This window comes from Apodemus sylvaticus, chromosome 19 (assembly GCF_947179515.1).
Source record: "Apodemus sylvaticus chromosome 19, mApoSyl1.1, whole genome shotgun sequence".
Lineage (NCBI taxonomy): Eukaryota > Metazoa > Chordata > Mammalia > Rodentia > Muridae > Apodemus > Apodemus sylvaticus.
This window is the reverse complement of record NC_067490.1, coordinates 8558766-8582331: the sequence shown is the minus strand read 5'-3', so window position 1 is coordinate 8582331 and position 23566 is coordinate 8558766. Positions and strand designations below refer to the sequence as shown.

Sequence of the window (23566 nt, the reverse complement as noted above, 5' to 3'; positions counted from 1 at the left end):
GAGGGGAGGGCGTGGGTGCGACCCTGGGCAGATCCTGCTGAAAGTCCCGCCCCTCCTGTTGGGGCCTGCCCACCTTGCCCTGATCTCACCCTTATTTAATTCTAGTCTGCAACCTACCAAAATTGCACAGCTTAGAGTCGTGTCCTTTGCGTTTCTGGTTCGATTTGAGAGTCTTCTGTGTTTGGTGAGATTTTTATGAGTTTGTTGTTTCTTGGAGATACCACTCGGTGGTAGTGCGCTTGCCCAGTAGGGTCGTGGCCTTGAACAAACAAACCAGAAGCTGGGCGTCCTGGTGCCCAGCAGTAGGGCTAGTTCAAAGACAGCCTGTGCTTTGCAGATCAACTGTAAGGATTATAATCAATAGATAAACTCATTAATAAAGGCACAAACACCTCCAACCTCACCGGTTGGAGACCAAGCCTTTAACACATGAGGCTTTTCTGAGAACCATAGCCAAGGCATAGCTGTGGAGTATGTTATTGGTTATCAATTCCTCTTTACACTGATTGATGCCCCTCCCACACGTTGCCCAGTGCACAGTAAATATTTCACTCAGAAGAATATGTCTGTACCTCCAATTTCCACCAATGTCAGTGAAAGGGTTCAGGACCCTGAAATGAATGACTGGGAAGAAAAAAATACTAGAGCTATTAATGCTGTGTACTGGCAGGCAGGTGGGCAGCGGCATGACAGGAGCTCCGAGGAGTGTTTAGGCCCCAGAGACAGAGTGTATGGCCAGGTCTCTGAAGACTGGAGCCAGCCCATGTGGGAGAATCTTATAGCTCTGAGAATGGGAGAGGTTTCTGTGACATGAGATAGCTACAGATACTGTGTGTTGAGAAGCTAGATCTATCAGTACAGCTTTACAGAATCCCTCAGGCTGACTGGAAATGGGCCTCTGAACAACATCTGGAAACTCAGGTGGCCAGACAAACTGGCAGAGTCAGGAGCCCCCTGACCTTGGCAGAGCTCAGGAAGGCAGAAAGAACTGATGCAGGTCTAGACAACAGTGAGGACACAATCCGTTGTCTCTAAAGGAAGAAGACGCAAATAGCATGCTAACAGAATTATCCTTCTTCACCTAATCTTGTCTCTAGGAGACACCTGCTTGCTTTACATGTGAGTACCGAAGGGAACAGGGAACAGGTACCACCTGTCCTTTTCGGGACCGGAGTTGGAGCTGTAAGATCATGGGACTCAAGACCTCCACTTCCCATAGCTCACCAGTTCAGACATTGGAGGAACTGGGAGACGAGAGAACAAACGCAAGGGAAAGACTCCTCAGTGGGCGAGCTGTATGCATTTGCCCCTCTGAGGGCTCATGAGCTGGAAGCTTTTGGTCTCCAGGGTGGTGATGAGCGCCTACAAGCAGTAAGCAGTGGGGGCCCATGGGAAGTAATTAATCATTATGGGTACAGCTCTTTGAAGGGAACCTGATAAGTCTCATAAGAAGGGTGTGATGTTTTGGGGGTGATTAACTTGGTTGATTTGGAAGGTTTTTTTTTTTTTAGACAAGTCTCCCTATGTACGAGGCTGTCCTTGAAGTTACTCTCCTTAAGACTCTGTCCTGCCCTCCCTCCCTCTTTCTTTCTTTCTTTCTTTCTTTCTTTCTTTCTTTCTTTCTTTCTTTCTTTTTTGATTTTTCAAGACATACTTTCCCTGGCTGTCCTGGAACTCTCTGTAGACCAACCATGGCCTCTAACTCAACAGAGATCCACCTGCCTCTGCCTCTCTGTGTTGGGCATAAAGGTGTGTACCACTACCACTTGACCCATTCTTTTCCTCACATGCCACTCGACCACAACTCTTTTTTTTGTTATAGCAGCAGCAAATGGACTAATACACAGCAGAGTGTGGCCATACGCCAGGCTGTTAGAGGAGGGTGACCCAGGAGGTGAGGGGGGACCCAGGAGAGAAAGAGTGTGGAGGGGACATGATTGTAGTGTGGTTGTTTTCACTGGGTTGGACATGTCCATTGCAACTTGGAATCAGAGCAGATGTAAGCTCCCACAGAAGTTCCTCACAAGACTTGAACCGTTAGCATTTCCTTCTCCTAGAAGGAGCATGAGGCTTGCAAGACCTTCCTCAAGGTTATATGAGAAGTGAACAGTTTATTAGGGATGGCAGTCCTGAGTCTGGCAGCTCTTTCTGAATCCTCCGCGGTGGGATGGGAATCCTTGGTGGTATGGCTGGCTGTGAGATGTGCAGATGGCTTCCCTCTAGATGCCTCCAAGTCAGGCTTGCTCCTGTAAACAGCCAAAGAGAAATTCATTGGTTCGCCAAACAACACTTGGATGTGTGAATGAGAATCGCATTGGAAGATGCTGTTGCTGTGTAGACAGAAGCTGATGGACTGGTTCAACTGCAGAGGTCTGTGGAAGTGGGACTGTTGCAGCTCCAGAGCCTTGTTGCAGTTTCCCTGGGGATAGCTTTAGTCTCCTAAATAGCCATTCCTTATACCCCTGTGTGTGTGGCCTAACATACTGACAAATAGGTAAAGACCTCGGAAGGTATTATCTTAACCAGACCTCCTTTCCCACCAATCAAAGGGCTAAGAGCCATCAGATAGCATCTCAGACTACAGTTGAGATTGCTCCTTAGCACCGTCACTGCCATTTAACATTCCCACCAATGTATTTAAGTGGTACCTTGGGTTGTGGGTCCTCTTTGTTCTGTTACTATTAAAGCTTCATGGAGCTGCTTCCACACTGGGCTGTGTAACCTGAATCTGTGCTCTTGGGATGTGGTCATGCAGAATAAACTATGTCATATATATATATATATATATATATATATATATATATATATATATATATATATATATATATATATACACAGGGTTTCTCTGTGTAGCCCTGGCTATCCATTTGCTCTGTACATCAGGCTGGTCTTGAACTCACAGAGATCCACCTGCTTCTGCCTCCTGAGTTTTCCAACTAGAGGTGTTCAACTGCCTGGCTTATTTATGTATTTATTTGTTTATTTGTTTATTTTTGGTTTTTTGAGACAGGGTTTCTCTGTATAGTCCTGGCTGCCCCGGAACTCACTCTGTAGACCAGGCTGGCCTTGAACTCACAGAAATCCACCTGCCTCTGCCTCCTGAGTGCTGGGATTAAAGGCATGCACTACCAATGCTCAGCTTTTTTTTTTTTTTTAATTATTATATTTAAGTACACTGTAGCTGTTTTTTAGACAGCCCAGAAGAGGGCATCAGATCTCATTACGGATGGTTGTGAGCCACCATGTGGTTGCTGGGATTTGAATTCAGGACCTTAGGAAGAGCAGTCAGTGTTCTTACACTCTGAGCCATCTCACCAGCCTGGCTTATTTATTTTTAAGACAAGGTCATGCAACTCTTGGCTGTCCTGGAACTCACTGTGTAGATCAGTCTGGCTTTGAACTCGCAGAGATCTGCCTGTCCATTCATGGATTGAAGGTGTGTGCCACCAACACCTGGTTATGACTTATTTAGTTTTATTTTATGTATATGGATGTGTTGCCTGAATGCATGACTGTACACCATGTGTATGCAGAACCTGCTAAGCTCAAAAGAGGGTGATAGATCTCTTGGAACTGGAGTCTTAAGACAGTTGTGAGCTGCCACCTGGACCCTGGGGTTTGCTCTTGAGTTCTCTGAAAGAGCAGCTAATGCTCTTAAGCCCTGGACTATCTTTCTATCCTTCAAGACTGATTTTTTTTTTGTTTTGTTTTACGAAACAGGGTTTCTCTGTGTAGTCCTGGCTGTCCTGGAACTCACTCTGTAGACCAGGCTGGCCTTGAACTCAGAAATCTGCCTGCCTCTTCCTCCCAAGTGCTGGGATTACAGGCGTGTGCCACCAAGCCTGGCCAAGACTGAATTTTAAGGTGCATTTTAGTAGAGACATTTAAACAGAGAACACCATGACAGAAATGCTAATAGATTCACCAAAGCAGGAAGCCACAATCTCCTTTGTGGTAGAGGCTCCGTGTTACCAAAAAGACAGTGTGGGAAACAGGGACCATCATGGGCTTGTTTATAGTGGCAGGAGCTGTTGGGGAGAACACATTGTCAGTGGATTTGTATCTCTGACAGGGCATTCTGGCTAAACCCATGTGGCATACAGCTGACCTGAAGCCCCAGGGGCGGCCCACAGCGGTCCCTCCCTCTACAAGGGCAGATGGCCACATGCCAGGGATAGCTGGCAGCGGTCGGCTAGCATGTCCCATGAGGTAGTGAGAAATTAGATGAGAATTCATGACAGAATTTGGAAGAAGTGCTGGGTGCAAAAAACAATTTACAAAAACAGAAACTGCACCTCTATAGACGGCAGGCACAATTACAAAACATAATTTTAAAAGATCTCATGATGTTAGCAGAACCCCATAGATTGTGGTAAGGATATATTTAAATATCTTGTCTATGCCCTTAAAGGATAATATAAGATAATACTGAGCTAAGGGAAAAGCTATTAGAAGTAGAGTCAAGTGACTTTTGGCACAGTGTAAACATGCTAATTTTATTCCAAACAGTTTAATACATTCAATTATTTCCTAATCAGTATCACAGCAGAGACCCTGGGGGAGTTGGACAATTGAATTATAACAATTATGTGAAGGGGGGGGGAAGGAATCTGAGTAGTCAGTAGTGAGGGAGGAGGGCGAGAGGAGGGGTAGGAGGAAAAAGAGAGACACAGGAGGGTGGGGACACAGGCAAAGTGTAAATTCTAAAGCTGAATCTACTGCCGGAAGGATTCTTTCAGGGTGGCTCTGTCTCAGGAATTTGATGATTTGACAGCAGCACCTAACAGGATCCAGGGAGGAGGCCACAGCTGCAAGCACTCTTCTTCATTTTATGGTTTAGGGTTTGTTTATTTTTTCTTCAGAGACAAGATTTTTCTGTGTAGCCCTAGCTGTCCTGGAACCCAGAGATCGGCCTGACTCTTCCTCCAGAGTGCTGGGATTAAAGGCATGTGCCATAACCGCCCAGCTGGTTTTGATGTATTTTTAAAATTTGTTTATTTTTAAATTGTGTGTGTGTGTGAATTTGTGCATGTGTATTCATGCTCATGGACGCCAGAAGAGGGCATTGGATGCTCTGTAAAAGGAATTAGAGGATGCTGAGAAGCTATGAGTGTCCTGATGGGGGTGCAGGTGTTCTGGAAATAGCACTCACTCTGGACTGCTGAGCCATCCCTCTACAGCCTTTCTCTCTTTCTTCTTTTTCCTCCTCTTGCTTTTCTTTTTCCTTCTCCATCCTTCCTTCTTCCTCCCTCTCTCCTCCTCCCCTCCTTTCTTCTTGAGGCAAGGTCTCACTATGTAGCCTTGACTAACCTGGAATTTGGTACATAGACCAGGCTGGCCTTAAACTTGGAGCCACCCAGCATGGATCTTTTATTTTTAATATTTGTATATGTCATACATATACAAATAAAATTTGAGAATGTCACACATGTGCCGGGCAGTGGTGGCACACACCTTTAATCCCAATACTTGGGAGGCAGAGGCAGGCAGATTTCTGAGTTCAAGGCCAGCCTGGTCTACAGAGTGAGTTCCAAGACAGCCAGGGCTATACAGAGAAACCCTGTCTGGAAAAAATAACCAAAAAAAGGAAAAAGAAAAAAAAGAAAAAAAGAGAATGTCACACATGCATATAATTTTTGATAAAGTCTACCCTCTATTACTTCTCTGTCCTTGCCACCCCTATTCCTTCCCAATTGTATATTTATGTGTGTGTATGTGTGTACACTTATGTGTGTATGTGTGCATTTGTATGTGTGTGTGTGTTTGTGTGTATTTGTGTGTGTTTGTGTGTGTATTTCTTTTTGTGTTTGTGTGTGTGTGTCTGTGTGTAATTCATTAAGTCCACTTAGGGCTATGAAACCATCTACTAGATCATGGGTCATGTGGCTTCTCAGAGGCCATATCCTTGAAGAAAGCCGATTTTCCCTCTCCTAGAAGCTACTAACTGCCAGAGACTTCTCAGCTCGATTTAAATGAGAGCCCATTTTTTTGGGGGGGAGGGGGTAGTTAATACTCAACAGCCTTCCAGGAAGCTTCAGTAAAGCACCACCAACTGATGCAAGGTAAACTGGGTAGTTGTAGGTAGTTTAACATACACAAAGGTTTCTGGGTTCCAGATATCCTACAGGCAGGAAGTAAGGGGAGAAACCTGCTCAAAGGGCACGTTCTTCAAAGTAGCTAAGAGGGTTCTGGAAAAGGAGAGGCACCTAAGAAGGTAGATTTCAGGCCCAGTCAAGGGGTAACCTGCTTGTGAGTACTGTGAACTCTGCCCAGTGGGCTTCAGACCTGTGACAGACCCAAGGATCCTGTGCTTTGCCTGACGCCACTGTCATGTTAGTGTTTGTCTTTTTTGTTTGTTTGTTTTGCTTTTTGGATTTGTTTTTTTTTTTTTTTTTTTTTTTTTCGAGACAGGGTTTCTCTGTATAGCCCTGGCTGTCCTGGAACTCACTTTGTAGACCAGGCTGGCCTCAAACTCAGAAATCTGCCTGCCTCTGCCTCCCAGAGTGCTGGGATTACAGGTGTGCACCACTACCACCCGGCTAGTGTTTGTCTTGAGTAAGCTGCTGCATATATGGGCGTGTTCATGTCTGACATCATGGCAGTGTGAGTAGGAGGGCCTGATGACAGGTGGGGTCTGTGGTGCCTTAGCATTGGGTTATTGCTTTCTCTCTATAGCCCTGCAAAAGGCTTCTATTTCTCATTGCTATGGTGTTCGACAAATTCAAGACACAGCTTCTCTCATACAATTTTGGTTCACCCATAATTTAGCTTAATTACATTTGTAGATGGTGATTTCATTTGCACAAGTGATTTTTAAAATTGTTTTATTATTTATTTTATTACTTTTATTTATTTAGAGACAGGGTTTCTCTGTCTAGCTCTGGTAATCCTAGAACTCACTCTGTAGATCAGGCTGGCCTCGAACTCAAGAGATCTGCCTGCCTCTGCCTTCCAAGTGCTGGGATTAAAGGCATGTGCTACATCTCCCAGTTTGCACAAGTAATTCTTATCAATCCATGCTGTTAGACAGAGGGCGAGTGTTTACTTGCACAAGTAAAAAGAAGAGTTGGTCTGTCTCAGTTTGAGGTAAAAATGGAGCCAACTGCTGTTTTATAAGATGGACTCAAAGAACCGCGCAGCAATTGTACACAGCATAGTGTGACTTTGAAACAGGACACTGACGGGATCAAGTGGTTTACTTTCACTAGGGTGTGTTGGGTGGGCGGGGCAGATAAACCATTTTTTTTTTTTAGGAGCTGTCTTGGGGGTTCACATCCAACCTATACGAGACCACAGTATTCTGGACGTTGTGAGTCACTGGGATGGATAGAATGAGTCTTTTGGTGATCTGGGCAGGCACGCCGTTCGTCTCGTTTAACAGTTGGGGTCCAAGACATCTTTGTCCTATATGAGAACGGTAAGTAGCACATTTCCAGCGACTCTACGCACACACATTGCGCCTGGACATCCAGAAATGATGCTACGCGGCAGCTTTATTTTTTCTTTAAACTGGCACACCCTGAATACCAGGCTCTGTTCAAGAGAAACCACCTAACCTGACGGGCCGAAAAGTCAATCAATATGAATAGCAAGCCGGGGATCTGTAGCAAAAGCACCTCCGAGGCATCCAGATCAAAAGAGACCACTCCCTGTGCGCATGCTCCTGGCCCATATGCCATTCTTGCGGCGCCAGTGACGTCACTGGCCGGCGCCAGCAGGAAGGGCGCCGCGCGTCGCACGTGTCCGGAGGAGGCGGGCGGGCCCATGGCGAGCTCCGCGGGTCTGGCACTGTGCGCCCAGACACTGGTGGTGCGGGGAGGCAGCCGGTTCCTAGCCTTCTCCACTGCGAGCAGGTAAGAGGCCCGGGTTGAGGGCGGCGGGGCCGGAGCGGTAGTGTTCCGTGTCCTCGGCGCCCCTTCACCCCCGACCCATTGCCCCTTAACTTGCACGGCGGGTCCGGGGCCCTCTCTGTTCAGAGTAGGGGCACTTCCGGACTCTGATGCGGCTGCGCGGCGGTGGGAGTGCTGGGTCACTTGGATGTTGCATTGCCCAGGCTTCTAGGTGTCCTGGCATTCAATCCTGACCCGTTTGGAACCTCCCTGATGAGAGTCATGTATTAGGAACCCCTACAGGTTCTCAGCACAAAACGTGCTCCCTTTCCCTGTTCTGCGTCCAGCATCGCGGCTCTAGGTGCTCTTCAGTGATTTGGGGTTCTTAACCTGACACTTCCCAAACCCAGGATGCTTGCAGATCCTCAAGTGGGCATCTTCCTAAAGGCCCTTCACACGACAAAGTTTTGCTTTATGCTATTTCTGTCTTTATACGTTGTCGGTCAGAGGATTCTTTGAGCAAGTAGTTGACTAACACGAACCTAGAAGGTCAGTGGCAGTCCGCATTGGCTCTTTTTTTCCTCTTTCCCGTTTAGCTTTGGTACTTTGACATTTGAAGATTAGGAATGTTCCACAGTTTGTGCCTTTTGGGGAATGCCATTGGCCAACAAAGTTTCAGATTTGGAAAATGACAGCCACTTTATAGGTTGACAACAGTACCAGATGCTTTAATGTGCCAGGGTACAGGATCAGAGCAAAAGAAGGAAACTTAAGTTCTAATTTGGAAAGTATGTGATTCCCAAATGAGAAAGGGTCTGAGGCTCACGGAAGCAGGTGAGACTTATTTCTGAATTAGGTAAGGACAGCCTCAGGGGTTTTAAATTTGGGAGCAAAGCTAAGTTGAAAACAATATCAGAGGGCTGGAGAGATGTTCTTCCAGAGGTCCTGAGTTCAATTCCCAGCAGCCACATGGTGGCTTATAACTATCACAATGAAATCTGGTGCCCTCTTCTGGTATGCAGGCATACATACAAGCAGAACATTGTATATATAATAAATAAATTAAAAAAAAAAGAGGGCTGGAGAGATGGCTCAGCAGTTAAGAGCACTGACTGCTCTTCCAGAGGTCTTGAGTTCAAATCCCAGCAACCACATGGTGACTCACAACCATCTGTAGTGAGATCCGATGCCCTCTTCTGGTGTGTTTGAAGAAACCTACAGTGTATTAACATATAATAGTAAATAAATCTTCAGGCCAGAGTGAGCTGGGCTGAAGTGAGCAGAGGTCCTGGGTTCAATTCCCAGCAACCATATGAAGGCTCACAATCATCTGTACAGCTACAGTGTATTCATATACCTAAAATAAATAGATAAATCTTGAAAAAAGAGAAAAAGCTGGGCGGTGGTGGTGCACGCCTTTAATCCTAGCACTTGGGAGGCATAGGCAGGTGTATTTCTGAGTTCAAGGCCAGCCTGGTCTACAGAGTGAGTTCCGGTACAGCCAGGGCTACACAGAGAAACCCTGTCTCGAAAAAAACAAAGCAAAACAAAACAGGTTGGTGGCTGGAAGAAGACTACATTGATTCTAGGCTTGCATCGCCATGCCACGCCAAACTGATTTGGAACAGAGCCATGCTGACTGTTCATGATGTATTAGGAGGTTAAGCAATGGCGGTTCTTGGCTCTTCTGTGTCATGGATAAGACCCATGATGTAATGACAATGGAATGTTTTTGTCCCAAGAGTAAGAAGCAGTAATCTTGTATGTGTGTTAATAACTGCTCACTCCTGCCTCTTCCCTTTAGCGACGATGGCTGCATCTTCACATACGACTGCAGTGCTACAGAGAAGAAGTCCGCGCCAGAAGATAAAGGGTGAGATGGCGGGGAAGCACGTTCGCTGTGGTTGTGGGGTGAGCCAGCACAGCTATAGCACACATGCTGAAGTCCGAGTTCCCGCTACGTAGCGGTGGGGCGGGGCCAGGCTCCATTTCAGAAAGAAACATGGAAGTAACTTTAAATGTAGGCGTACAGAATATGTAGGACCTTTCCAGGTACTTTTAGTTTTTTTTTGTTTTGTTTTAATTTTAATTTCTTTAGTACTCATTTTTGTTGTTCCTTAAAGTAACCGTGACCATTTTAAACGAAATGCATTGAGGGCAGGTGTGGGAAATTAACTGAAAGGCACGAAGCAGTTTGTGACTGCGTTGTGTGGTGGCTTGGTCTTGCCACCTAGTTATTTTATCGGTCCCTGCCTGGAGCCTTGAATTAGTCCATGTCTATAGGGCTAGGCCATGTGGTCCCGGAGAGTCCATCCAGCCTGCACTGGGTGTTAGCATGTTGAGTTGGGTCTCACGCTTGGAAAGTTAGAGCTGTTCAGGCGCCCCCTCCCCTTTTTTTTTTTTAAAGATTTATTATTATATGTAAGTACACTGCAGCTGTCACCAGAAGAGGGTGACAGATCTCATGACAGATGGTTGTGAGCCACTCATGTGGGTGTTTGGATTTGAACTCAGGACCTTGGGAAGAGCAGTCAGTGCTCTTAACCACTGAGCCATCTCTCCAGCCCCAAGGTGCCCTGAATCTGTCTTATGCTCTGGTTACACGAACTGCTTGACCAAGCATCTTCTGCCTTACCTGTGTTAGAATGGACAAGCCTGGCAACTCAGGTGAGGCCTAATTGTTTCCCTTTGTTCCCCTGCCCTCTCAGGGAGGACGGACAGCCTGCTGACAGGGGGAGTGACACGATTCTGGCGTCCACCTTCTCCAAGTCTGGCGGCTACTTTGCTTTAACCGATGACAGTAAGCGTCTGATTCTTTTCCGTACAAAACCATGGCAGTGTCTGAGTGTCAGGTATGAAATGCTAACATGGAGTCGTTAAGATGTCCCATGCCCTCCTTGTGCTTGCATGTCAGTAGCTATAGTGACAGTAACCACTGTAATACACAGCTAACATGAAGGACCAGCTATGTGTGAGATGATTTCAGAGCTTTACGCACGTTAACTGACTGGATCCTAACAGCGCGTGGGGGTGGCATGGGCCTGTTCTCTCACGTTGGGTGGTATGGGCTTAAGTCGCCAGTTTCGGGCTATTCAGCTTGGACAGGCAGAGCCAGCCTATGTAGAGGCTCCTCTGGCTGCAGTGCCAGTACTCAGTTCACCGTGCCACTGTGCCTGCCTGCTTACCACGTTGCTGCAGCTTCACTCCCAGCAGGCGTGGAACTGTTGGTTAGCTCACACTCTGAGTGTGGTGGGGCTCTGGGTGGTAGAAGCCGGTGTTGCACTTGTGTAAGCTAGGTGATGAGGTACATCCTTGTGTGTCTGAGGAGAAGATGAAGGGCAGGCTAGGTGTTGGCAGAGACCAGCAACCGGGCAGGAGCACAGGTGGCTCTCCTGGTCCTCTCCTAGGAGTTCCATAAGCATTCTGCATCACTTACTGCTGTTTCTGAAAGCAGTGAGCAGGGCGGGAGATGCGCCCATGATTGCGGGGGAGGAGCATGCAGTTGATGATGTTGAGGAGTAGGAGACTGTGTGAATCTGTGTTTCCTGAGATGTCCCTGTGGTACATAGCGCTGGGGTTCAGACAACTGATACAGATGCTCTGGGTCTCCTGAATCTCTTGATCCTTTGGTTGGCATCAGCACGTGGAGCAGAGTCAGCCAGGCCTCACTTGCCCCCGTCCCCACCCCTACCATTGATTTAACTGAGCTTGAGTTTATCCATCAGTTTTTCTGTTGCTGCTTCAAAATCCCTGACAGAAGCAATTCTAGGGAAGGAGGGTTTATTCTGACTGGTCGCTCAGAGGATGTGCTTTCGGGACAGGCGTGGTGCCAGTAGCGTCAGCATGTGTAGATTGGGAAGGAAAGGTGTGGTCAGAGCTTACAGAGCTGATCGATCATCTACAGGTATGTTAGGATCAGAAAGCAGGAGTGGACAGTGTCTCTCATGGTCCGCCCTAGGGCCTGACTGCCACTAGGCCTTACCTCTTAAAGCCTTCAGAAGCGCGCCGTTGCTGTGCATGAAGTGCCCAGTCAAGCACAGGAGCCTGTGGGACATTACACACTCATCCAGTCAGGGTAGCCAAGAGACTGACATTTGAACTACTGATGCTTAGGAACATCAGCTGAGCCTCTTGGATTTTTAGTTCATACTATTTTCTAAGAGATAAGTTAAAAAACAAAAAATAAAAACCTCTCTGGCTACTGGGTGGTGTGATCAAGAGCACATCCATCCATCTGCTCTCTCTTGGCCAGCTTAGAGACAGAGGCCTTTGCCATGGCCACTGGGCAGGCCCACGGTGTCCTTGTCTGTGTTTACTGAGTGCATGCACGGTACCTGGTGCTTGTCTGTGTATACTGAGTGCATGCACTGTGCCTGATGCTTGTCTCTGTGCACTGAGTATGTACATGGTGCCTGATGAAGCCAAAAGAGGCTGCTGGAGCCCTGGAGCTGGAGTTGATGATCGTGCGCTACCACATGGGGCCTCTGCAGGAGCAGCGAGCCTTTGCAGCTGAGCCATGCTCCAGCTCGTGCACACGTCTCTAGTGTGCTCTCTCATCATGCAGCGTTCTCAGATCTTCATCTCAACTGCCAGTGACTCTGTGGCTTTCTGCACACTGGACAGTTGCTTGAATTTTGTGAACTTATTTTTGTATTTTTCGGGGGTTTTGTTGTTTGATTTTTGTTTTTGTTTTCAGTAAGAGGACTTTCAAACTTTTTACAGAGCTTTTTAAGAGCTCTTTGGAAAAATTGAAATAGAGAAAACAACCCAGCTGGGTGGTGGTGGCGCACGCCTGTAATCCCAGCACTTGGGAGGCAGAGACAGGCTGATCTCTGAGTTTGAGGCCAGCCTGGTCTATAAGTGAGTTCCAGGACAGCCAAGGCTACACAGAGAAACCCTGTCTTGAAAAAACAAACAAAAGAAAACAACAACAACAAAAAAATGCATGAGAAAACAACCCCTGTTGAATTTTGGGTTCATGAAGTTAGTAGAGCAAGGTCCTTTCCTGTCTGCTTGGAAGTCTCGGCGTGTGTGGGATAAGCATGAGGAAGGGGAGAGAGAAGGGAGGTCTGGCCAAGAAGGCAGCAGGACTGTGGGGTGGGGGTTGCTCAGTCCCCTCACACTGGAGGCTGCCGCACTCGGTACTCGGGTGCCGCTGTACGTCGTGGGCACGGATCTCCTTGGAGTCTGAGCCGCTCCCCTGGGTTCCACGCTGCTCTGGGGCTCCCTGGCTGAGGCTGCTGCCTTCAGTCTCTTCTTTCTGCTCTGTCTTCTTTCTCCCCCTCCCTGCCTTCTTCTCCCTCCTTCCCACCTTCCATCTTTTCTCCTTTTCCCTCTTTTCTCCCTCCTCCCTCTTCCCTCCCTACTTCCTTGGTTTTTCAAGACGATTTCTCTGTAGCCCTTGCTGTCCCGGAACTCCTCAGTCAGAAAGGGCTGGGTTTAAAGGCATGGGCTATCCCACCTGGCTTCTCCCCTCAGCCTTACGTGGGAGAGCTGTGGGTGATAGTGCATGGTTCAGAATGGTAGGGCCATAGACACTACCACTTGATGGGCCAGGAACCCCTTATTTGCCTTTTGGGCCAGAGACCAGGGTTGCCAGCTAAAGACAAAGGCACAAAGGGATGGATGAAACCTTTAGTTCTGGTGGGTGTTTTTATGAACAAGAATCTCTTGTGCACAGTTGGACCATTCTAGAAAGGGTTCTGCAGAAGGTAACAGCACACAGGAAGGGGTTGTTCGCTGGCAGAGCTATGGCCAGAGAGCTGTGGCTGGTGTTTTGAGACCCTCGGTGCCTGGCAGGACCTAAGCATTGTGGCTCTGAAGGCTGGCGTGGGCAGCCCTGTACGTAAATGGGAGCTTCAGGGCTCGGCAGCGTGACACACTGGCTGAGACTGCCCTCTCATCCCACTACTGGAGCCCAGCAGAGGGAAAAGTGCTCACTGTCCTGTGGGGTCTTGGCTGTAAACCCTGAGAGCAGAAGATTAGGGACGTGCCTCACACCTGTGTGGCATAGTGTGGGGCTTGGGGGGGGGCGGCTGCCTCAGCTCCCGGAGTGACCTCTGCACACTTCCATCTGGGGATCTGACTTGGGCCCCAGCTCCAGGCTTTACCCACAGCAGGTGCCTTCCTGGAGTTGCCTCTGTGCCGTGGCCTGAGAGATTAGTGGCCTACCATGGCCATTTCTGCCTGGCACTGAGTAGCAGCGGTATGGCATGGGCAGCGAGTCCCGGGGCAGATGGGGTCCTCGTGTGTCACCGCTGGTGTCTTGTATTGACCCGAGTGGACCGTGTGCTTGGCACCGCTGCTCATTAAATCCTTCTACTCGGCGGCTCGGCGGCTCAGGCCGTTTGTTTTGGTTCATTGGCCCCAGAGTCTAATTGTCCTCCTCCTGTTCTCTCTCCATTGGACCCCTCGGGAGCACCTCCTCTGCGGCTGCGCAGACAGAGGAGAGCAGCACTGTGGCCAGCTCCTCCCTTTTCTCTGTCCCCTGTGGAACACTGTTCTCAAGGGTCAGGCTCTGTCTCAGGCACACATGGCCAGCCACTGCTGTGGGCCCGGTTCTGCACCAGCATTAGTTCCTCAGTGATGGCTTCTGCCCTGCTGAGCAGCAAAGGAGAGGGAGGGCAGGGTTGCTGTGGTGAGGGTGTGAGCACTGCAGAGCAGGGCTAGAACAGTGGATGCTGACTTACCAAGGAAGGCGAGCTGGGTGCCATCCCCTGGGACTAATGCCCCTTAACTGGTTCAGCTTGCCGCTAGGACTTACCTGGGCCAAGGAGTGCTGTGAATGGGTTGATGCGACAGATTTAAGTGCTCTCCGACACTGTCCCTGGATCTTGTACTGGGGATTCTGGCTGTCTCATGGCTGCTCTGTGTTGCCTGTGGCTCACACTGCTCTGGGTATGAAGGGCACCGACAGCCACCTAAAGGGCATGCCAGCCTGACTGTAGCTGCGGCCTAGCAGCAGAGACACAGATGGGGTGGGGTGGGGTGAGGTGGGGGTAGGCAGAGCCGTGTGGTCCTGCTGGGTGGGGTGATGAGGGCTGGGGTCCAGAGAGCATCTATGCTTTGTCGCATAGCTAGCACTGGACTCCTTCAGATGAGCAGAAAGGTTCTGGGGTAGCGAACAGCCTCTCCAGCATTTTATCAAGAGCTTTTCAACACACAGCAAAGCTGGAGGCGTTTTATAGCAGATGCTCCTGACACAGGCCTGGAACTGTCTGTCTTCCTTAGCCTATGGGGGGCTGGGATTTCAGGTGTGTGCCTGCCTGTCTTTGCTTTTTGTATTTTAGGTTTTTTTGAGACAGGGTTTCTCTGTGTAACCATTGCTGCCTTGAAACTCGCTGCCCTAAACTCAAGAGATCCACTGCCTCTGCCTTCTGAGTGCTGGGATTAAATGTATGAGCCACCACACCCGGCAATGTCTTCCCGTTTTTGAGGGAATTTTAAAAGTAAAGTAGGTTGAAGGCATTGTCTGTTTTGGCTTATCGTGTTGCTTTATGTTAGGGCACCACCGTCTGCAGTCTAAGGGGCAGAGTCTGCTCCTAACCTGCAGCAGGGCCAGACCCTGTTAGCTCTTCCTAAATCAGAACTGTTCAGTTGAAAACACACTTTAACTACCCAGATCTGTGGAGCATCCCAGCCTAGCAGCACCGTTCAGATGTGATCTGCCTGCAGCTGGGCACAGCTGTGGAGGGCTCCCCCTGCAGGCAGCTGGGCACGGCTGTGTAGGGCTCCCCCTGCTGGCTTTACAGTCACCAACAGGAGCGCTGGGCATCTGCTACCCCTTTGTGGCCATTTTAAATTGGGACCATCTCTGGCTTTAGGGTCTGAGGAGGGCCTGCGCTGACTGGGTGCGTGCCGCAGCTCAGCTCTCTGACTCTGCAGGACAGTGGTACGGAGGTGCACCGCCCTGACCTTCACAGCCTCGGAGGACCGAGTCTTGGTGGCTGACAAGTCTGGAGACGTCTACTCCTTCTCTGTGCTGGAGCCGGATGGATGCGGCAGGCTGGAACTCGGGCACCTCTCCATGCTGCTAGATGTGGTATGCGGGAACACACACGCAGCACTGCCTGCTCCAGCCACCGCTGGAGTGGGACAGCCTGGGCAGGGCCAGGACAGACGGGAGGAGCATGGGGATCCCAGAGAAGGAGACTGTAGTGGCACTGTCGGGCGAGTGGTGCTCATTGTGCACCTTGGGACCACAGTCTGGGCAGTGTGGGGAACTGGTGAGAGCTACTTGGCCTGTGATCTCCCCCCTTTCCCATCCTAGGGTTTAGCCATGACCCTGGCCTCTGGCCTGTAGATCTGGGACAGCCGGGGGTGGGTGGCATCTAGGGCTGTGCACAGTGCTTGGTATGACTCTGGCTGCCGCTGTAAGGTGTAAGGGATGGGAGCGGTGTGTCAGGTGTGGGTGGGTGGCGTTGGAGCTGGTCTTAGTGTATAGAGGGATGGCTCTGGCCTTATTTGAGCTGAGGCATGGGAACTGGGCCCTGAGGCCCCTCCCACAGTAGGGAAGCTCCTCTGTGCCCTGCCAGTGCCCTTTGCTCTTCCAAGCTGCACTTCAGCTCCCTGAAAAGCCTTGCAAGCATTCTGATGGTATCTGCAAGGTCGCCCAGCGAGTGTCTGTCTGTCGCCCCTGGTGGTGTAGGCTGTGAGTCCTGATGAGCAGTTTGTGCTCACTGCAGACCGGGATGAGAAGATCCGGGTCAGCTGGGCTGCCGCTCCACACAGCATCGAGGCTTTCTGCCTGGGACACACGGAGTAAGTGCAACCCTGTCCCCTCCCCAGACGGGGAGGCTGGGTCTAATAGAAGAGGGTGGGTCAGGGTGCTGGTGCTGTTAGTAGACTGGTGGGGGCTCCCTGCTGAGAGCTACTTGGCGGCTCAGTAGGCCGGATCAGGCCCATGGCTCCCCCAGGGGAGAGCTGCAGAAATCCAGAGCTGGGGGCTGTGGGAGCAGCTGCTTGGGCTTCACCTCCTGGGCTCGCGCCTCAGTGCCGTGGGTGTGCACTCCTGCCTGGGATCTGACACGGGGCTGGTTTGTGGGACTGCTGTTTGTGCCACCCCTTTGCTCCTCTTCGCCACTTTCTGCTGGATGCTGCCTGCTCCTTTGGGACTTTACCCCTCTACCTTGGCTTGAATACAGTGACTTGAGAATGAACAAGCCTGTTAGACTGCCTTTGGGATCTCTGCAGTGCCAGGGATGGAACCCTCCTGTGGCCTTCTAGATGGTGGTTCAGTATAGTTCAGCTTTGTGGAGACTGGTTCCCATTCTTAGCTGCTAAGAACTCAGTGAGACTTAGGCCTATGGAATACACACAGGTTATTCCTTTTGGAGAGCCCGTGAGTCCCAACTAGGTCCCCTAACAGATGGCAGCTTCAGGCCAGCCTGGGTCAGGCTGGTGGCTTGGCATTGGTGTAATGGGGATGAAGGAGGCCATATGAATCAGCCTGTGGTAGGAGCCCTGGGTCTTGTGCACGATAACTGAAGTCTCTGTTAAGAGCTAGTAGAAGGGGCTGGAGAGATGGCTCAGCACTTAAGACTGCTGGCTGCTCTTCTAGAGGTCCTGAGTTCAATTCCCAGCAACTACATGGTGGCTCATGATCATCTATAATGGGATCTGATGCCCTCTGCTGGCCTGCAGGCATACATGCAGACAGGGCACTCATACAACATGAAAAAAGGTAGCTTTGTTGCCTGCTCTGGAGATCATGCTCCTGGCCAGGACGATTGCAGGTTGGGTGTGGGGTTCCTGGGGAGCTGGCTTGCTCAGGTGCACATCTGGTGGCAGAGTGGCTGCTGTTGTCCTGTGCGGCTAGAAGCCACCGAGCTAGGCTGGGTTTTGTGGAGGCCTCTTGGGGTCTTCTCTGAGTGTGGAGTAGTATGGCTTTCCTCTTCTCTGTTGTCATGCCCTGAGAGACACACTGACCTGCATGTAGGCATCTGAAATGGAGGCAGGTCTGTGGGGCAGAGTGAGGTAGTGTCCCCATGCAGAGCCACACTCGACAGTGCTCTGGCAGACCTGTGCCCTGCCACCCTTGGCCCACATGTACTGTTGGGGACTCAAACGTGCCCAGCCGTGTTCTCAGTACCTGCTGGGGTGGGTGGGCTCTGCAGCGCCTTCCCTTTCTGAGCAGGGTGGGAGGCTCCCTCCCGTGTTGTGAGTGACTTACCTTTGCTCCCCACAGGTTTGTGAGTCGCATCCTTGTAGTGCCCGGTCATCCTGAGCTGCTGCTTTCTTCCTCTGGGGTAAGTGTTGTGCTTGCTGCTGGGTGGTCACAGCAAAAGAAGGGATCCAGCCTCTGTTGGTTGTGGCCACTAGAGGGAGTGTCTTATCTTCTTGGCTCTTAGAGTGGCCCCTTTGTTCAGGGCTGCGTATATAGTTCATGTGCCCATGTGTGTTGGCCTGCCTGGTCCCAGCACAGCAGGTGCTGTAAGTGCACTTTGCTCAGTGGGGAGTCTGGCCATCTGGGTTCCTTTGCCTGCCGCCGTGGCTGGGTGTCTTGACTTGCCTGTCGTCACGGAGGCTTTCCTAGGTGCTCTGGCACAATTGGTTAGCTTGTGGTTCTCTACAGAGAGAGTTTTCTTCATAAGGGAGCCCTAGCTGTCAGCGGGGCTCTGAATCCAGCCATGTTCAGCGTGCTGTTCCCCTCCCCTCCCCTTCTTTCTTGCTTGTGGGACAGGTCTCTCGAGTCCACATGCTAACCTTCCGTCTGTGTACAGGATGGCACCCTGAGACTCTGGAAGTACAGAAGCGGTTGCCAACTGCAGTGCTGTGACCTGGCCAGCCTACAGGAGCCTGGAGAGCATCCAGGCCACAAGGTACCTTCATGATCACCTTGGGTACCTGAGTGTTTGCCTGCCACCTCCTATTCTGATTATGGGGAAGTCAGCTTTCAGAATGTTTCCTTGTTGCAAGTGTCTGGCTTCTTACAGTTTGGGGGACACACAGGATTCCCAGTTTTGCAGTGCCTGATGGGAAACAATTCACATCGTGCCTTATATATATATATATACACGGGCTGGCTTACAGGAAGGCCTCCGGGCATACTTGAATATTAAGAGATGATGATGGCGGACAGCCTCATGGTGTTTTGTCACTGTTAGGGGCACACCAGCATTCTCTGTGCTTGTGGAGTCCCCCAGCACCTCCTGTGCACCCATGATTCCTCTGCCTAAAATTGGGTGGCATGGTGCCTGCCCTTCCTCAGGCCAGCCGGTGAAAGGCACGTCCCTTTTTATTACACTTCATGAAATTCGGGACTTATAGAAGCTCCTTTACATATCACCTCCTGCCCTGGGAAGCGTGGACAGTTGTGTGTCTGATCATAGCCCCTCTTCCCATGAGTCTCTGCTTTCCCACTGTGGCTTTGGAGGCATACCACAGGCCTGCGGGGACATCTAGGGTCACATGTGAGGACAGGGGCGTTGGCTGCTCCTCTTGGTGATTCCGAGTGTTTCTCTGGACTTTTGCCCTGCGTTGGCATTGAGGGGAGACCCATGGTGCCCGTGTCCTTAGCTCACTGAGAAGGATGCACGGTGGTCTGGCAGCAGAGCCTGGTTAAGCAGCTGCTTGTCCCTGCAGGGCTTGGCGGCATCCAGGATTGCATTCTGGGCACAGGAGAGCTGTGTGGTGCTTCTGTGTGAGTGGTAAGACAGCGGGCCCCACTGTCGGGGCACCCACGGGGCAGATTGAGGGACTCCTGCCACCCCTTCTCAGTGCCAGGGCGGGTCTCTGGTGCTCTGCATTCTCTCCTGTGAGGCTTGGGGTTGCTCTGCTCTCCTTAGACAGGAGTATTACAGGTTTGGAGAGAAGAGAAGCTCCCCGGAACCCGGCCCTCTGTCCACACCAGTGGTTCTCAGCCTTCCTAACACTGAGGCCCATGGGTTCATGTGTGGTGACTCCAACCATAGTTACTTTTGTTGCTACTTCATAACTGCAGTTTTGCTGTTGGTATGAATGTATATAAATATGTGTTTGCTAATCATCTCAGGTGATCCCTGTAAAAGGAGCATTTGACATGATACCTTTAGGGGTTGAGAAACACTGACAAACACTTGGAATGGGAGGCCATTTCACTCCTTGTCCTGTATTAGTTAATTCTTGCTATAAAGCGAGTTGCTCCAGAACTCAGACCACAAACACACACCATCTCCCAGGGTTTGGGTGGTTTGGGGTCTTCAAGGTGGTAGAGGGATGCCCTGTGCAGAACGCCGCTCCGGCGTGCTGCTGTGGTGGTGACCAGTCTCTCTCTCCTGGAAAGCGTTCCTGTGCTCTTCGTCTTCCAGCTTGATGCCAGCAGACAGCAGCTGGTGTTCAGACAGCGGCTGACTTTCCCGCACCGAGTGTGGGATGTTGTATTTGAGGAGACTCAGGGGCTGTGGATTCTACAGGATTGCCGTGATGCGCCCCTGGTGCTCTGGAGGCCCGTGGGCGGTGAGTGGCAGGTGAGAGTTCGTAGCATCTCTGTGGTCTGAGCCTGTTGTGAGGGTGTGGCAGAGTGGAGCTGAGATTTTCTCACAGCCTTGAACCTCTACAGCTTGGTCACATCTAGGTCTGAAGGCTGTAGCCTGAGGCAGCTTGTCCTCCTTGGTTTGGGTACTGGTTCCTATGTACAGGAGGTTAATGTGCTATCAGTGATGGGTCCCAACACCCATCTCATCCCACACTGCTGAAGGCAGCACTAGGCCTGATGTGTTCTTCCTGTGTGCAGGGAGCACTGGGAGACATCCTTGCCAATCCCATAAGGTTTTGGGTGAGGCAGGACAGCACTTGGAGCTCATGGCCAGCTTCAGCTGCCTGCTCCTGAGGCTGCCCCGCCAGGCCTCTGCCTGCTCTTTCTGAGTCCCGGCTTACCTTCACCTGCAGGCTGCTCCAGACGGTGCTGTGTCCCAGAGGCTCTGCAGCCATCTCCGTGAGTGCTGGGCCATGCTGGAAGGTGAGAAAGAACTGTTAGGTGTGCAGTAAGAAGCACCTGAGCATGTGGGGGCCATGTGTCCTGGGGCTGGGGCACTGTGTCCACTGTTGTATTTACTGGCCAGGGAATGCTCATCCAGGCAGGACCACCCAGACCCAGTCTCTGTGAAACAAACCATTACTCAGAAAAGATGTTGCAAAGGAGTTCTTAGAAGTCAGGGTTCCTAGACTTTCAGGGGTGCTCTAGCTGTGGGGCGATTTCTCAGTTGAGGTCCTTTCTTGGAGCGTGACTAGCATGTGGTAGGCAGGGCAGGTGGGGAAGGTGCGTGTCCTCTGTCCCCGGATGCGCGCCCTGTATCCCTGACTGCAGCGCGCGTCAGAGATGACCTCTGCAGAATCTCTGACCACGTGGGCTGAAGTGCGGGCACCTTTCCCTCCTGGGCCATCCGCTGGCCTCTCACTGTACTTCCCCATGCTCTGGCTGCCGGGCCCTCTGCGCCTTGCTCAGTCCGGTTCTGTTGAGGGTTACCTGGTGCACTCAGTTCAAAGCCTGTCTTCACGTCTCAGATGCTCTACACACAGATGGAGCCGTGTGGATAGGGCAGGGCAGGGAGGAGCAGCACACCAGCCTGGGGGCTGCTGGACATCAGGGAACCTAAGGGCACTCTGTAGCATGCAGTGCTGATTGTCCTTGGCATGACGTCAGCAGGTGAGACCGCTGGGCTTACTGCTCGAGGAAGAGTCTACTCCAGTGCGGCAGGCTCTCACCAGAGCCACAGTCTGCTCTGCCGTCCACTGGTGATGGCTGACCCTGGCTGTCTCAGGTGCCCGGTGGGCAGGGGCCATTCCTGCTCAGGAGATGGTGCGTGGAGGATTGAGGCCTCACTTCTGTGCTCCTTCGGTTCAGGACCTGCAGCTGGCTTGTCAGCGAATGAACAGGAAAGCACAGCTAGGATGTCAGCCGGTCCCTTGTCCCTGCTTCCCACCTCTACCCCTTCCACATTCTGTTGGACCAAGTCCCCAGGTCCAGCCCGAGTGGATCCCAAGGGTTGGGCCACATGAGGTTCAAGTCACTTCAGGTGGTATCTCTTGTCCCTGTCATAGGCTCTGTTGGTGCAGATGACGGCTTCCGCAGCCTGTACAAGGCCACCTTTGACAACATGACCTCTTATCTGAAGAAAAAGGAAGAGAGACTGCAGCAGCAGCTGAAGAAAAAGCGGCAAAGGAGCCCCCTTCCGGGGTCCCCAGAACAGACCAAGAGGGCGTGCCCAGGGCAGTCGGCCCTGAGTTGCTGACCTTGGGCTTGGCCGCAGCTCCCATCCCCGAGGCCCCAGGGTAGCTCTCTCCTCCCTTCTGCCTGGTTCATCCCTAAGGAGGGAGATAGTGGCAGCTTAGTCCCCACCAGTAGCTCAACAGTCTGATCTCCAGAGACTGCCTTTGTCACTGAGAGCAGACTCCTGCCCGGCTGCAGGGAAGACAGGTGGTGTTAGCTAATGAGTCTAGCTGTGTGGCAGCACCTTCACATTGAAGGACACACTGACTGTGTCAGTGCCACAGTGATGTTCCTGGGGATCTTCTCTAGGGAGGCCTGCAGGCAGGACCTGCTCTCACATCATTGCCGAGGGCTCTCCAGGTGGAGCTCCTGGCTCATGCAGCTGCTCACTGTTGTGAGGCAGATTTGGTTGGTGCTATTTCTCTGTAGCACTGCACTCCTGTAGCCTCAACTCTGGTCTGCTCAGCCCAGACCCAGCAAGCTTCAGGACTCTGGGGGTGTGACCCTGCCAGGCCAGCCTGTTTTACAGGAAAGGATGGTGATCTTGAGGCTCTGTTGCTCTGAACTGCATACACTGCAGAACAGAAGGGAATGAGCAGAATCCACAGCGTCAATAAAGACAAGCTTTGCATAGCTTTCTGGAATGTTCCGCAGCAGCCTCCAAAGCTGCTCTTAAGACATTCAGCAGCCGGGCGGTGGTGGCACACGCCTGTAATCCCAGCACTCTGAGAGGCAGAGGCAGGCGGATTTCTGAGTTCGAGGCCAGCCTGGTCTACAGAGTGAGTTCCAGGACAGCTGGAGCTACACAGAGAAACCCTGTCTCCAAAAACAAAACAAAAAAAAAAAAAGACATTCAGCGTGTGTCTGCTGTTCAAATGACATGACTCTTAGTGGTTAGAGAGGGGCATCACCCAGCTCTGCCCACTCTTGTGCTATGGCCCATACCAGCTGCAGCAGAACAGTTCTGGGCTGGAGAGACTTGGCGAGTAAGCAATTGCTGAGGAAAACAGCTGAGTTCATGTACCACCCATGCATGCAGAACAAAGGTGAGCCGTAGCCAGCACTCCTGGAACCCTAATCCTGGGGCTGCAGACTAAGGCAGCCAAGCTGAAACAGTGACCTTTAGGCTCAGCGAGATCCTGTCTTCGTGATGAACAGTAGAGGAAGATACCCAGTGTTGTTCCCTAGCCTCCACGTGGACACGCACGTGTGCACACACAGTAGAAACTGACTGTGGCTGCCAGCAGCTATGCTGCCTCCAGCTGTATGCAAAGTTTCTTCCCTCAGTCAAGTGTGTAGTGTACAAGGACCAGGGTACTCCCTCACCTCTGTCTAGGAGCTGTCATGTGTCCTGGACTCTGGAATGTTTGGTCCCTGGAGAAATGGATGTGCAACCTGTGTGTTACTGAGTGGCATCCGAGGTCCCTGGTGTCCGACTTGTGGGCTCTGAAATAGCCACAGAGTCCGCAATGGGGAGTCCTCATGTCAAAGAAGAGAGGAGCTGGTGCCTTCACAGTGGGGCTTATTCCTAAGGTCCTGATGTGTCTGT

At 51.1% G+C, this 23566-nt stretch overlaps 1 protein-coding gene across 2 annotated transcripts; it reads left to right on the top strand.

The window, feature by feature from the left end:
• Positions 1 to 7705: 7705 nt before the first annotated feature.
• Wdr4 (WD repeat domain 4) lies at positions 7706 to 22650 on the top strand. 2 transcript variants are annotated; one of them, XM_052163645.1, is made up of 11 exons: positions 7706 to 7853; positions 9634 to 9702; positions 10538 to 10681; positions 15714 to 15870; positions 16477 to 16589; positions 18016 to 18076; positions 18551 to 18649; positions 19413 to 19477; positions 20092 to 20275; positions 20697 to 20766; positions 21849 to 22650. In XM_052163645.1, exons 1-11 carry the CDS (start codon positions 7765 to 7767, stop codon positions 22037 to 22039), a joined length of 1242 nt encoding a protein of 413 aa, XP_052019605.1. In that variant the 5' UTR covers positions 7706 to 7764; the 3' UTR covers positions 22040 to 22650. The 2 variants fall into 2 exon arrangements, with proteins under 2 accessions (XP_052019605.1, XP_052019606.1); XM_052163646.1 differs by lacking the exons at positions 7706 to 7853; positions 9634 to 9702 and having other exon boundaries at positions 10541 to 10629.
• The last annotated feature ends 916 nt before the right edge of the window (positions 22651 to 23566 follow it).